General features: G+C 41.5%; 1 protein-coding gene across 2 annotated transcripts in view; it reads left to right on the forward strand.

Moving 5' to 3' along the window:
• Positions 1–15,778, forward strand: part of NR3C1 (nuclear receptor subfamily 3 group C member 1) — a 166,797-nt gene that overhangs the window by 92,494 nt on the left and 58,525 nt on the right. For both annotated transcript variants that reach the window (XM_044280769.1, XM_044280770.1), the window contains exon 3: positions 5,134–5,297. In XM_044280769.1, the coding sequence (XP_044136704.1) occupies positions 5,134–5,297 (164 nt within the window). The remainder of the gene's footprint in view (positions 1–5,133; positions 5,298–15,778) is intronic.

The following is a 15,778-nucleotide window of genomic DNA, read 5'->3' on the forward strand; positions in this document are numbered from 1 at the left end:
TTGTATGTTATATTCGTGTTAATACAAACTTGGGTGTGAACTTGACCAGGCTTCATGCTCATGAACAGTGGTGGAATTTTATGTTAACAATGATGCGGATATTCGGCCAGGCAAACTTCTAAACATAGAATTGTTAGCCTCTAAAGTTCTCAGTTCTTCGTACCAGGCTCCCCCACTAAGCCGCAGAATCTCTGATGGAGCCAGGATTGTGTACTCTGGTTGTCCGTTGCAATAACTACTTGTTTTGCATTATTTTTACCCTTGGCAAGCTGTCCACAGACAGTATTGAATCTGGCAACGTCCGGCATGGCCCAGTAAATATTGTCATTTATCTGATGTCGGCTAGATGGATTGCTTGCTGAACATGCCAAAACCCAAATTAGATTCGGCTCCCCGGGATACTGTGGTATTTAATACATTATTTTTAGCTGTGTGTGTATGTTGTATAACTTGATATTTGTATTTCTCTATGCTGTGTGTATATATATATAGAGAGAGAGAGAGAGAGAGAGAGAGAGAGAGAGAGAGATTATATATTATGCACACACGTATATTCATGCCGAATGTGACCGGGAGATTACCCCAAGCTTTTTGGGGAGATTTCCACAGTTCTCCAGGCATTGTCACATGCTTCTCACTGCCATGATGAGGTTAATATCGGGTTCCTTGAAGTCCATGGCTTCTGTGGAGCAACTTCTTGTTGAACATATTCCTGTACAACACATTTTTGTGATCATTATCTTGGTGCAGAATGAAGTTGGAGCCTGTGGTGGGATTAAATTGTTGGTGACAATCTACTGCTCTGCTTTGATATTTCACTGTTGGCTGCTGACATCCATGTCTACCAACAAACAGTCCATCCACCAAATCAAACAAAAAAAATGTATTTCTCCTTTGTGTATGTGGGTCTTCATTGGAGGAATGGCTTTTTGGGCTGCCAGTTTAGCCACCATTCATCCCTTTCCTTTCTTTTGTGCGCTTTTACATTCTGTATTCTTAGTTATGTAGCATACAGTCATATGCTTATCTGAGGTAAAAACACCAAATGTCTCATCATAAAACTGGAGGTACAGTATTGTCTCATTAGCAAGCACAGTACCATACAGATCACTACTAATGTTGTGTGCACAAGGCTGGAGGATTAAAGCCTTGATATGTTGTAAAGAATCGAACTATACAATTTATTTGGACATGTTTTTCCATGGTCTTCACTATCCTTCTCAGATGTCATGCTGCCCCTACACTAGGTAGACGCTCATCATTTTCACTGTTGAGCAGCTGTATGAAGGTGTGGACTGTATTTTCCCTTTTGCCAGCTAACATTTACGAGACCATAGTTTTTAGATGTTGTTGGTCCTGCACATGTTACTATATTGTAAAAATCAGTTGCCGACGATACATTTTTCAAGCAGGTTCCAGCTTTTTTCCTAAGGGTACGACCATACTTTGCGTAAACACTGTATTTTCTACAGCAGATTAGCATTTAGAAAATTCACAGTGCTACAGCAGCAATGAAGTGGGTGAGATTTTCAAAAATCTCCTCCGCATGCTGCAGACATTCTCTGCACGAAAACCCACATATAACGACATGTGGTGCAGATTGTTAATCTGTGGCATGTTATTTTGTGCAGATACAGACAGCAAACTCCTCAGCTTTTTCACAAGAATTTTTGTCACAAAATCTAACTATTTGTTGTGAATTTTACTGCATGTGGCATGCTTTTTGTGAGATGACATGTATTTTTTGTTGTTAATGTTGGGGACTTATTGATTCACATTTTATTATTTTTGGGTGTTCCTTTGTTCTTTTTTATTTAAATATTTTTTTTTTTACGTTAGGGCAGTTTAAATAACGCTATCTTGTATTAGGCTACTTTCACACTGGCGTTTTGGCTTTCCATTTGTGAGATCCGTTCAGGGCTCTCACAAGCGGTCCAAAACGGATCAGTTTTGCCCTAATGCATTCTGAATTGAAAAGGATCCGCTCAGAATACCTCAGTTTGGATCCTTTCCGTCTCCATTCCACTTTAGACGCGGACACCAAAGCGCTGCTTGCAGCATTTTGGTGTCCGTCTGATGAAACTGAGCCAAACGGATCCGTTCTGACACACAATGTAAGGGTCCATTCACACGTCCGTTGTTTGTTTCCTGATCTGTTCCGTTTTTTGCTGAACAGATCTGGACCAGATCTGGACTCATTAATTTTCAATGGGTCCTGAAAAAAAACGGACAGCACAATGTCTGATTTTTTTCAGGACCCATTGAAAATTAATGGGTCCAGATCTGGTCCAGATCTGTTCAGCAAAAAACGGAACAGATCAGGAAAGAAACAACGGACGTGTGAATAGACCCTTAGTCAACGGGGAGGGATCCGTTTTCACTGACACAATCTGGCACAATAAAAAAATGATCCGTCCTCCATTCACTTTCAATGGTGTTCAAGACGGATGCGTTTTGGCTTTGTTAAAGATAATACTGAACGGATGCAGACATTTGTATTATTTGAACGTATCTTTCTGCGCAGATGCATGACTGATCCGCACCAAACGCGAGTGTGAAAGTGGTCTTATGCAGGTTAACGCAACACTGCAATATATATTTGTGCATACATTTTTTTCAGCACCTTCTATGTTTTATTTACTTTTAAACTGTATTTAGTTCTTATTTTGTGGCCCCACTAAGGGTATTTGCTTTCTTTTTTTTTTTTTTTTGTATAATTGTCTTTTTATTGATGGATGGTACAATAATAAAAGAAAATATGCACATTTTCTCATGTAATCTTATGACAATCCAATAATCCAAAAATTATGATAGAATTGACAATTTAAGTAAAGCATCAACATACGCAACACATCAATCCCAATCTATTAATATCGGTTCGTTCTTAACCCAGTAGCCGGGAAAATAACTCACATACTCCAACGTGTTATTTAACACTGTAGTGGAATTCACTTTCTTAATGCATTGGTATACTGTTGTGGGGTTAATATGATATTAGTTTTTCTGTGTGTATCTGTATTTCTCTCTGAATACATTACATTTAGGAAAAATTATCTTAAAGAGGTTCTTAGGAGGTGTGACTGCTGGCACCCCTGTCGATGAGCACCGCGGACTATTCGCAGCATACTAAGTACAGTGCTGTACGTTGTGTAGCAGCTGTGCTTGTTAATTGCTGCCCAGCCACTTTCTCTTAAATGATACTGAACTGCATGTAGGCCATGTGACCAATGAACTTGACATCACATGGCCTAAAAAGAGGCTTAAGTGCTCATGGGGCGCCACAGCCTCTTCGTACAGCTGATCAATGAGGGTCACAGGAGTTGTACCCCCACCAATCTCATATTGATGACCTATCATTTAAAGTATCCAGCCATTTTAAGGTACAGTTTATACCTTTTAAGTTGACATAGTTCTTTCTTTCTTTTGATGTATAAAGTCAGTGGAACCTTCTTAAAGAGGGCCTTTCACTAGAATAAAACATCTAAACTAACTATACAGACATGGAGAGCGGCCCCCAGGGATCTCCCTGCACTTACTGTTAGCGATCTCCTCTTCCGGCTGGCCCTGTCTGCATTTCAAAAATCGCGCGCCTGTCTTGATTCAGAGCAGGCGCTCTGAGAGAAGGTGGCTCGCCTCCTTAGCACTCCACCGTCACCGAAAGGAAAGACGTCATCGGCGCAGGCGCACTGAGGGAGTACTGAGGAGGCGAGCCTCCTTCTCTCAGAGCGCCTGCGCCAAATCAAGACAGGCGTGTGATTTTTGAAATGCAGACGGGGCCAGCTGGAGGAGGAGATCGCTGCTGGCCCTGTCAATCAACAGGAGGAGGGGGCGTTTTTTTGTGGCTGCTACCAGCGAGTAGCCGCCCTACTTGCTAGTAGACAGGTAATTTGATTATTATAAAAGTATGTTTTTTGCATTATCTACTGAACGAAAATGATTAATAACATAATGTATAGATATATCGCAGTATAGGGATTATAAGTACCCCCAAAAAAATTAAAATAAAGAGTTTAGTGGGGTGACAGAAGCCCTTTAAGCCTTATTTCTAAATGACTAAAAGGTCATAAACACTTATTATCAGTAAGATAAAGATTGAGCTTTGATTAGTGTCTATAATATAAGAGAGCAGAGATAAGGAGCTGGTCAGCTCCCCAGATGACGGAAAAGAGAGAAAATCTTCTTGTAGAGCATGTCAGCTATGTACAGAAGAGAGGATTCCAGATTTTTTTTATTTTGTTTTCTGTACATAATTACGGGGGAGGAAGGGCTGAGATTTGAAGATATGTTTTGCAACAGATACTTGGGCCATAGATGCAATAGATGTCGGAAACTCGTTAACTTCTATTTGAGGGTGTTTTAGACCGCTCTGTGGCCTTTGTAGATGTCACTGTACAGGGAGCACGAGTAGATAAGCTATGACCGTCACCTACTGTGAATAATGGATCCTGTTTTATTTATGTATAGGTGTTATATCTTTCATTGTAATCCTGGATGTGATGATGATAAGATGAATGCTGGAAAGAACAGTACATGTACTCTATCATTAGACTTAGTGGCCAGGGTGATATATTTTCAAAATATAGATAGTGACATGTAAAATAAAAAAGATCTGATCAAGTATCTTGAAAAAGACATGACATGCCAACAATAAGTTAGTTGGGTAGATCTTCCTGACATGTCCTCCAGTTAGTGACCAATGTGGCACGTGATCCCAGCCTGAGATTACAACCGACCGTGTGTGAGTCTCAATCTGTCGCTAAAGCGCTAGCGAGAGATTTAGGCTCATGTATGTGCAGTGGGTTCTATTCCCAGGCACATGATCCCAGAAGTGCCGGTCACACAGGATCATGCGGCATCTCAGATAAACCCTTTAAGTTTCTTGGAAAACTATAGAACAGTCATCTCCAACCTGTGGTCTTCAGCTGCTAGGGCATGTTGGGAGTTTTGTACGGTTGGATAGCCTTGTGTCTTATTATGTTTGTTGTCCACAAGGACATTTCAGGGTTTTTTCTGCCATACTAAAAATGCAATCACTTTTCTAGCTTTATGTAGAATGAGCTCTTGTGTATATGCATTTAGCCTGCTTTCCTTGAAACCCATTGTAACGATTGTCTGTCTGTTTTTTCTCTCCAGCCCTGGAATGAGATCTGATGTGAGCCCTTCTCCGTCCAGCTCATCTACTAGCACCGGGCCACCTCCAAAACTCTGTTTGGTGTGTTCAGATGAAGCATCTGGGTGTCATTATGGAGTATTGACCTGTGGCAGCTGCAAAGTATTCTTCAAAAGAGCAGTAGAAGGTATGTTTTTCTTCTGATTTTATTTTATAATTCTCTTAATACTATTTTTAATAATCAAATTTAGAAAGCAACAATTACATTCTTCCTTACGCCAAGAGTAATACATTTGTGTAGAGGTTACAGCAATTAATGTTATACATTGCGTAATAAAAGTTAGCATTTTCAGTTGGACTTTCTGTTTCAATCCCACACTATATTGCAATACACTATTACCATTGAAATAGATTTTTTTTTTTATTTTTTATATCTGTTCTGATCATGTGATGGACACAAAGGCATAGGATTGATTACAGTTACAGTGCAGTTGTAGCAAGGCAACCATTTGTAATCATTGCCTATCCCGGACAGATTTGTATTTATTGGATGTAAACAATTGAACCTTTCTGTTTATTGACTGCAAGCAGAGATGCTGTAGACCACAAGTATTTTAAAAGTTGATACAAAACGTATATTAGAAATTTAAATTATTTTTCATTATACAATGAACAACCTTTACAGTGCCTTGGGACGGTATTCAGCCCCTTTGGTGTTTATCCGGTTTTGTTGCATTACCCCCCTGGATTTTCATTTAGAGTATATGTAAATGAACCTGACAAAATAGCTAAAATTGGTTACAGTAAAAAAAAAAGTATATTAATATTCAACATTGACTTAAAATTGCATTCAATAAAGATTATTGAAAATACTAAATGCTTTTTTAACCATTAGTGGGTTGCCCGTTGACTGTAAATGTCGAGATGGTCAGCACTTAACTCTGCAAGGACATTCCTGAACTAACTTGCAAAATTAGCTGCTGTATGGAGATCATGCTTCTATATTGCTGTATACATAGCGCACAATTAGTACTATGCAGTATGTAGAGATCAGAAAGCGGCAATGCTTAGCAGAACCATATCAGCTCTGTAGCCTTGTACAATCTCGCTGGGGGCTATATTCCATCTATAACTCTGGCTAACACTAGTGCATCTCTACATTAGAATATCTTCAAAAAGTTAATTTTTACACACAGAGTGCTCTCTTTCAAGTTTTTTTTTTTTTATATGATGATTATGGCTTTCAGCTAATGATCTTAATCTTAGAAAGTTAGGATATTGTGAAATATAGACTCTAATCAACACAAAACACCTGCACAGGTTTCCCAAGCCATGAAATGGTCCCTCAGTCTGGTTCAGTAGGCTACACAATAATGTGGAAGACTGCTGACTTCACAGTTGTCCAGAAGACAGCATAAGGAGGGTAAGACACAAAAGGTTCACAGAGAGCTGTATCCAAGCATATCAGAAGCCTCTTACCAGGGCTAAGGAGAAAAATGACTGCACTGTTGCTCAGTTGTCCAAAGTCCTGTTTTCAGATGAAAGTAAATGTTGCATTTTATTTGGAAATCAATGTCCCAGAGTCTGGAGGAAGAGTGGAGAGACACATAATCCAAGTTGCTCTAGGTCCAGTGTGAAGTTTCCACAGTCAGTAATGGTTTGGGGAGCCAAAATCAGCATAGCCATCTACCAGGACATTTTTGAGAACTTCATGTTTCCTTCTGCTGACCAGCTTTATGGAGATGCTGATTTCATTTTCGACCAGGACTTGGCATCTGCCCACACTGCCAAAAGTACAAATACATGGTTTAATAACCACGGTATCACTGTGCCTGATTAGCCAGCAAATTCTCCTGACCTAAACCCCATAGAGAATCAGTGGGTTATTGTCTAGAGGAAAATGAGAGACACCAGACCCCACAATGCAGATGATCTGAAGGCCACTATCAAAGCAACCTGGGTTTCCATAACACTTCAGCAGTGCCACAGGCTGATCGCCTCCATGCCATGCTGCATTGATACAGTAATTCATGCAAAAGTAGCCACGACCAAGTATTCAGTGCGTATACTGTACATACTTTTCAGTAGGCCAACATTTCTGTATTAAGTCATTTTTTTAATTGCTCTTGTATAATCTAATTTTCTGAGATACTAACTTTCGGTTGTAAGCCATGATCCTCAACATTAGAAGAAATAAACTCTTGAAATAGATCGCTGTATGCAATAAATCTATATAATATATGAGTTTAACTTTTTGAATTGTATTACTGAAATTGGTTAACAGTATGTCAGTACCAGATACAGGAAAAAATCATCAATTAATTATTATTTTTTAAATGGCCCCTAAAGGTCTTGTATGACGTATGGGGAGCACACAGTGCTAAAAAATAAAAGCAAGCTAAAAACACACATAACAATAATTAGATGTGGCAACCTTAAACTGTATCTCCCCATATATCAAAACATATACCATTACAGAAAGGGAACATCTTGTAAAGACATATTTTAGTTACACTTTGTGCTGTTTAAAAATATGAAAAACAGACATGCTAAGTAAGACCTAAACATAAAGCCCCATGTATTACAAAAAATATTTACATAACTAAACGGAAAAACAAAGTTATGGCTTTCAAAGACTAAAAACTGAAAAATGCGCCTAGTCAGTTAAACAAAAAAATGTATAAATTAAAGTTGTGAGTACAACATGATTAATTATTTCATGATTAATTTTAAAAATAATAATCAGACATCATATAGCACATGACCAGCTCTTTCGAACAAAGCTAATGGGGAGTATATTTTCTGCTGCATCTAGAGGCGTGTCCATGCTCTCCCTATCACAGCTCAGGAGGCAGTTGAAGGATGAAATTGAGCATGTGCGGCCTTCTCAGTAAGCAGGACAAAGAATTAATAAGGTGGCGCTATACAAATAAATTTTATTGAATTACTCAAAGTCTTTACTAATTGTTAATTGCAATGACAAAAGTATTCAGATCCATGTGTTGGTTTGAAAACTGTAGAATATTTTTAGTGGAACAATGCCTTTATAGAAAAACATAAGAAGATGTATTTTGAGCATGTGGTGCTCTCCACAAACACATAGAAGAATGTTCTCTGGTCAGATGAGACACTATGGGAGGTGCAAACACAGCACTTCCATCACCCTAAAAACACTACAGTATTCCCACAGCAAAGCATGGTGGTGGCAGCCTCATGCTGTGGAGAAAAAACTGGTCAGGATTGAGAAGATATATTGCAGGGCAATTCTTGAAAACCTGATGCAGTTTTCCAGATATTTGAGACCAAATTGTAGGTTCCCCTTCAAGCAGGTCAATAATCCTAAATAAACTTGAAGAACTTGGAGCAGTTTTCCTGGAAGAACAGGCAAAATCCCTGTCTAGATGTGCCAATCTAGTAGACGTTCCCCAAGAGACTTGCATGTTCAACCCCTTCACAACATCTGCCATACGGAAGATGTCGGGTCTTTAAAGATTTTGATCATTCCGGTGTGAGGGCCATAGCTAACGGGTGCCTGTTATGTCATACAGAAGCAGCTAACGTCCATGATCGGCGGTAATGCCAACCCCTCAGATGCTGTGGTCAAATGTGACAGGAACACTTTCCCCCAGCGGAGAATAGGGAAAGTGGTCTATGCTCATAATGAGCCTGAGCTGGAACTAGGTTTCCAGACTCAATACTTAAAGAATATTAAAGAAGATGGCAGCTCTGAACTGTAATATACCTATTTCTGTATAGAATAATGGAGCAAATGTCATTATTCTATACAAATTGCAATGTGATGATTGCAAGTTTGAGTCCGCTTGGGGATGTAAAAAAAAAAATTATATATATATATATATATATATATATATAAATTCAAATTGCCCATTTCCTCAAAATAAAAATTAAACAATTTAAAAAAAAACATACGTATTAGTAAAATCTTTTAAAAACTATCCGGTACGTTGAATAGGAAAAACAATTAAAATGACCGATTCACATTTTTTTTCCAGCACTTTAGCAACTTAATAAGTTATCAAAATGTCATACATGGTATTAAAATGGTATTAGCAAAAACTACAGATCGTCCTGCCAAAAAATAGACCTCATACATCTCCGTAGACATAACTATAAAAAAAAAATGGAATGGGTGGTCAGAATACCATGAAGACAAGAAAAAATATATATATTTTTCAGTACTAAAATGCAATAAAACAGTACATATGTGGTATCGCCATAATTGTACTGACCTGGAAAATGAAGTCAGTTTCAAAGATTAGTGAACGCCGTAAATGCAAAACCCATAAAACTGTGGCAGAATTGCATTTTTTTTTCCAATTCAACCCCATTTTGATATTTTATTTTATTTTTTCAGCTTGCTTGTACATTGTATGCCATACTCAAAGGTAAAAATTTGAAAGTACAACGTGTCCTGCAAAAAAACAACCCCTCATATGGCTATGTGAATAGAAAAATAAAAATCTTATGGCTCTGGAAAGGCAGGGAGCGAAAAACATAATATCGATGCATTAGGAAGGGGTTAATTGTAGCAAATCATGGCTCCACAAAGTATTGACTTTTAGAGGTGAATATTTGTGCACATTAAGGGGGAGGATTATCAAAGACCAGCGTTTTATGGCAGACTTTGAAATATCCCGCTGCAGAAGGATGTTAAAAGTGGGGTGCATACCTCGGCTGTTCGTGCATAAGAATGAAATCTATGGCAGGTCATAGGTGCTGTAGATTTCTCTCTTCTTTTGCACCTGAAAACAAGTGCAAATGAAGATAAACGTGGCAGATGCGCTGTCCTCACCATGCCCTCTTTTCAGAAAGTGGCGAGGGCTGTGCAGAAACGCCACTTGCTGCAAAATTTGTCGCAAGTGGTGTTTGAAAAGTCGTAAAAAATATTTTTTATGCCAAAAACATGGTATAGGGAGCTGATAAATCCTCTCCTAAATTTCTTTGTTTTTTGGGATTCTGTCGCCCAGGATTTTGGACTATTATCTGCAGTAAGACCTAGTTCACACTTCAGTTATTTGGTCAGTAAATTTCATCAGTGATTGTGAGCCAAAACTCTGAAATACATTGTGTTAGCACAGCAGACCAGACTGTGTATTTCAGTGTAGCTTTTAATGGTGGAACAGGGGGGCAGTAGGAAAATGGTGATCTGGAATCCTTATGTAATCATACTGACAGCTTTATGTCAGTATGATCCTGTAGAAGTAAGGTCAAGCAGAGACACACAGCATTATAAATCATGCAAGTCCAAAACATTGGATCACACTCTCACAGAACGTGATTCCTGTCATGGACTCGCTCGTGTCAAACATTCCTTAGCAAAAGATCGCTGCTAAGGGACATTTCAGCCCAAGTTTTCTACTATAAGTAAATGTTCTGTATCTCTATACACATTAGCAAAAAATAAATAAACATTTAGGCAATTACACTTTAAAACATTTCAGTTGAAAATTTCAAATGCTATTTCAACTTTCTAAGCATAAAAAAAAAAACATTTTTGGGCAAAATAGATCCATAGCCTTCACCAGACCACAGAAGGATCCTGTGGGACAAAAATGCAGACTGAAAGCATGATTACACGTGGAAAATGCACATAAAATTTCTCAGCATTTCCTCCCATAATCTGTTTTCCTTGATCCTATTTTGTCTTATATTACGGTTTAAGCTGAGAAATTTAAAAGCAAATCTTCTCTGAATCACAGAAGAATAGTTATTTTCCCTCCTCCTCCGCACCGTCCTGCATCTGGCTGTAAGGGCCCATTCAGACCACTGTATCCATTTTTGTGGTCTGCAAATTACGTATCCACAAAACACGGATAGCGGCCATGTGCATTCCACATTTAACGAAACGGCCAGCCTTATTATAGAAATGCCTATAAGAATAGGACATGTTCTATCTTTTTTGTGGTGTCACAGAATGGAAGTATGGATGCGGACAGCACACTGCTTTTGCGGCCCCATTGAAATGATGGGTGTTGGAGGCACAGATGGGTGGTCTATAGCACTTCCCTAGGATGTTTTGGAGCAGGGTACTATGCAAGAACGGCCTCCAGCAGTGCTGTAGATTGCCCATTTATGTCGGTGATGTCACCGGTCTTACGGCTCAGTTGAAGTTTCCACTTGATGTGAAGCCCAGTACGTCACCCTGTTTAGCTTATTATCCTACAGAGTTGATCCAGAATAAGGCAAAAAAAAAATGCAGAAACAAATTTTCCGCAGTTTTGGAGAAAACCAATAATCCCCCATTCTAAATTTGACAATCAGAATAAATCCCTGGTTCAATGGCCCTTCTCGTGTAATCTAGTAATTGTCATATTATTACATATCGCTAGGAACTCTGGGACCCTTACCTTTCTTGTAAACCTAGACAGCAAAGTGAAGGAGGGCGCACCGCATATGCGTGACTGACATCTATTCACTTATATGGGGCCACCAAAAAATTTCTGTCGGCCCCATAGAAATTAACAGGAGCAGTGGCCGCTCAAAAGCAGTGCGCTCCCATTCATTTTTAAGGAGATTACGAAAATAGCCAAGCGGTGGGCCAAAAGGAAAGCTTTGCTGGGAAAAGCAGCTATCAGACAATAGGGGCATATCCTAGCAATATGTTCCCCTTGTCTGAGATGGGAATGCCCCATATATATACACAGTACAAGAAAATTTAGACTAGCACATTCATAGTCACAGGTGCATATCCATCAAGCAAACATGGTTGATAAAAAAAAAAATGGCTGCACAATATTTCACATACAAGCAATAGAGCTGAGAAATGGTGGACATTCTAAATTAAAGTGGTGTTATACCTACTTTAAATGGAAAAATAGAAGCTCTTTGCCACATATTTGATCAAACGTGTGTCGGGCCCATCTACCAGGCGTCAAGGTGGCTTTTGCAAATGGGTCCCTATCACTAAATATACTGCTTCTCTTGGACTTAAGCCTACAATATTCAGAGCAGTGTAGGAACCAGCTACATACGTACTCTGCTCAGAAGCCTCAGGTAGATGGACGTTGCTCAGTCTAAAAGAGACGCTACCCTCAATATATACTACAAGAAAATTTGGACTAGCACATTCATATTAACCGCCTCCGGACCGCCTAACGCAGATGTGCGGTCCGGAGGCGGCAGCGCTGCGCAGAGTCACGCATATACGCGTCATCTCGCGAGATGCGAGATGACGCACTTTGCCGGCCCGCGCATGCGCAGTTCGGGCCGGCATTTCGTCAAGGGGGGGGTCGCGTCATCAGCTTGCCAGCCAATGATCGCGGCTGGTAAGCTGATGATTTAAAAAAAAAAACAATCAAGTGCCAGATAACAGCAGATCCAGTCGGTTGGATCCAGCAGAGGAGCAGGCTTCACAGTGAGTAGCACCAACAGTACACACTTAGCCCCAGATCACCCACTGCACCCCAATTAACCCTTTGATCACCCCTTTGATCGCCCCTGTCAATCACTAGTGAAAGGAAAAAAGTGATCAGTGCAAACTGTCACTTTTTTTTTTCACTGGTATTGACCGTTAGGTTTTAGGATAGTTTAGGCCCCTTGGTTAGGTAGTTTAGGGATCGGTTAGCGCCCAGCCCACCGCACCGCAGTCACTGATACGCTGATTAGCGTATCGCTAATCAGCATTTGTACTTTTATAGTATCTGGAAGTGATCAAAACTGATCACGGTCAGATCTATAATAGTATTAGTGTCACTTTAGTTCGCTCTCCACCCAAAATGCAGTGTTTGCCCGATCAGGCCTGATCGGTCGCCCACACGTGCGTTCGCCCACACCCGCCCCACCGCAGTGACCAAAAATGTATTTATTTTTGATCACTGCACATTCACTTTACACGCGCTGCGGCGATAAAAAAATCAGTTTTGATATTTTTTATCAACCGCAGCGGCTTCCTGTACTTCGCTAGCCTCCCCTTTGTAAGACAGGCTTGCTTTTTTTTCTTGGGTAGTCTCAGGGAATACCCCTAAATTTAGTTGCCCAAATGTCAAACAGGGGGTATTCTTCTGAAGAGGCCCACAGGCTTCTGACCCAGTCGGATGAGGAATGGGAACCCTCATCTGATGAATCTAGCGGGTCAGAATACGAACCTGTAGAAAGCAGTGGCTCTCTGACCCAAAGTTCGGACGAGGAGGCTGAGGTCCCTGATAGCACCAGGCGTACCCGGCCCCGTGTCGCTAGACCACAAGTTGCGCAGGATCCGCTTCAAGAGCAGCAGAGTGGGGCTGGCGCTGTCGGATTACGTGGTGAGGCATACACCAGCAGCGCAGCCCTCCCTGGACCTAGTACCAGCACTGCCGTACAACCTGGTGAAGTGGCGAGCACCAGAAGGGCAGCTGAAGCTGGTACGGTGGCACGAGCAGTAGTGACCCCATTGCAGCCACCGCAAAGACGGGCCCGTAGAGCCCCTTGAATCCCAGAGGTGCTGGCAAACCCTGATTGGCAGTCCCCAACTTCAGCCGCACCTGTAGTTCCCCCTTTCACTGCCCAGTCTGGAGTTCGGGTTGAGACAGCTCAGATCGGTTCGGCCCTGGGATTTTTTGAGCTGTTCTTGACTGCGGAGCTCTTAGACATAGTCGTGGCCGAAACAAACAGCTATGCCACACAATTTATAACCGCCAACCCGGGAAGCTTTTATGCCCAGCCTTTCCGGTGGAAACCAGTCCAAGTTTCTGAAATTAAAACTTTTCTGGGCCTTCTCCTCAACATGGGTCTAACTAAAAAGCATGAATTGCGGTCATATTGGTCCACGAACCCAATTCATCACATGCCCATGTTCTCTGCTGCTATGTCCAGGGCAAGTTTTGAGGCCATCCTGCGTTTCCTGCACTTTAGTGACAACACCACCTCCCGTCCCAGAGGCCACCCTGCTTTTGACCGGCTCCACAAAATTCGGCCCCTCATAGACCATTTCAACCTGAAATTTGCAGATTTGTATACCCCTGAGCAAAACATCTGCGTAGACGAGTCCCTAATACATTTTACCGGGCGCCTTGGCTTCAAACAATACATCCCGAGCAAGCGCGCCGGGTATGGGGTCAAATTGTATAAGCTCTGTGAAAGGGCCACAGGCTATACTCACAAATTTCGGATCTATGAGGGAAAAGATCAGACCCTGGAGCCGGTCGGTTGCCCTGACTACCTGGGGAGCAGTGGGAAGACAGTCTGGGACTTGGTGTCACCCTTATTCGGCAAGGGGTACCATCTTTATGTGTATAATTTCTACACAAGTGTGGCCCTCTTTAGGCATTTGTTTCTAGAACGGATTGGCGCCTGTGGCACCGCGCGAACTAGTCGCGCGGGCTTCCCTCAACGGCTCGTTACCACCCGTCTTGCAAGGGGGCAGAGGGCCGCACTGTGTAACGAAGAACTGCTCGCGGTGAAATGGAGAGACAAGCGTGACGTTTACATGCTCTCCTCCATTCACGCAGACACGACAATACAAATTGAGCGAGCAACCCGTGTCATTGAAAAGCCCCTCTCAGTCCACGACTTTAACCTTCACATGGGAGGGATGGACTTCAATGACCAGATGTTGTCTCCGTATTTAGTTTCCCGCAGAACCAGACGCTGGTATAAGAAGGTGTCTGTATATTTAATTCAATTGGCTCTGTATAATAGTTTTGTTCTCTACAGTAAAGCTGGGAGAACTGGATCCTTCCTCAAATTTCAGGAAGAGATCATCGCGAACCTCCTGTACCCAGGAGGTTCCGTGGCCCCATCCACCAGTGTAGTTGGCCGTCTACACGAGCGACATTTCCCCAATGTCGTTCCTGGTACCTCAACCCAACTGTCACCCCGAAAAAGATGTGTCTGTAGCAGGAGTGGAATAAGGCGTGACACCCGCTATTTCTGTCCTGACTGTCCTGACCACCCTGCCCTATGCTTTGGAGAGTGTGTCCGGAAGTACCACACACAGGTACACCTAGCATAGGGATCACATCTCACCAGGACAGGCACACAGGGCTATTAGGGCCCATTCACTCACAGCTGCTGCAAACGTCTCCTTTCACCTGGGACAAAGTGCATAACGCACTTCGCCACATCTTTGGGCGATTTGCGCTTTGCACATTAACCCATGGGGAAGGAGAGGTTTGTTCTATAAAGGAAAAAAAAAAAACACCAGTAAGCAAAAAGGTTAATGTTTAGTTCAATAAGCTAAAGTTTATATGTTCTGTTCCAAAGTTAATAAAATTATTGCGTTGCAGCCTGGTTTTTTCTTTTTTTTTTTTTTTTTTCTTTTTACCTTCCAGGTGGACCAACTGATCGACTAGCTGCAGCACTGATGTGCATTCTGACAGAAGCATTGCGCTGCTGTCAGATTACACGCAAGTCGGTGTATGCGGCGCTGCAAGACGAGATTTCTACTCTGCAGTAAAAGATACGTTTGCCAAGACATACGAGCTGAGGAGGAGGCGGCGTTCCTAGGCTTTGGCAAACACTTTGTATATATAAAAATAAAATCCCGGCAATGATTTATTCATCCACATCGATTGATGTGAATGGAGAAATCTGTTTTGCCAGGGCATACGAGCTAAGTGGGTATGGATGTTGGGCGGAGCTCCTATGTCCTGGCAGACGCCTTTCCCCTCCTTTTTTTTTTTTTGGGCAGAGATTTTTTCATCCACATTGATCGATGCGAATGAAGAAATC

The sequence above is a fragment of the Bufo gargarizans genome, chromosome 2, assembly GCF_014858855.1.
Source record: "Bufo gargarizans isolate SCDJY-AF-19 chromosome 2, ASM1485885v1, whole genome shotgun sequence".
Lineage (NCBI taxonomy): Eukaryota > Metazoa > Chordata > Amphibia > Anura > Bufonidae > Bufo > Bufo gargarizans.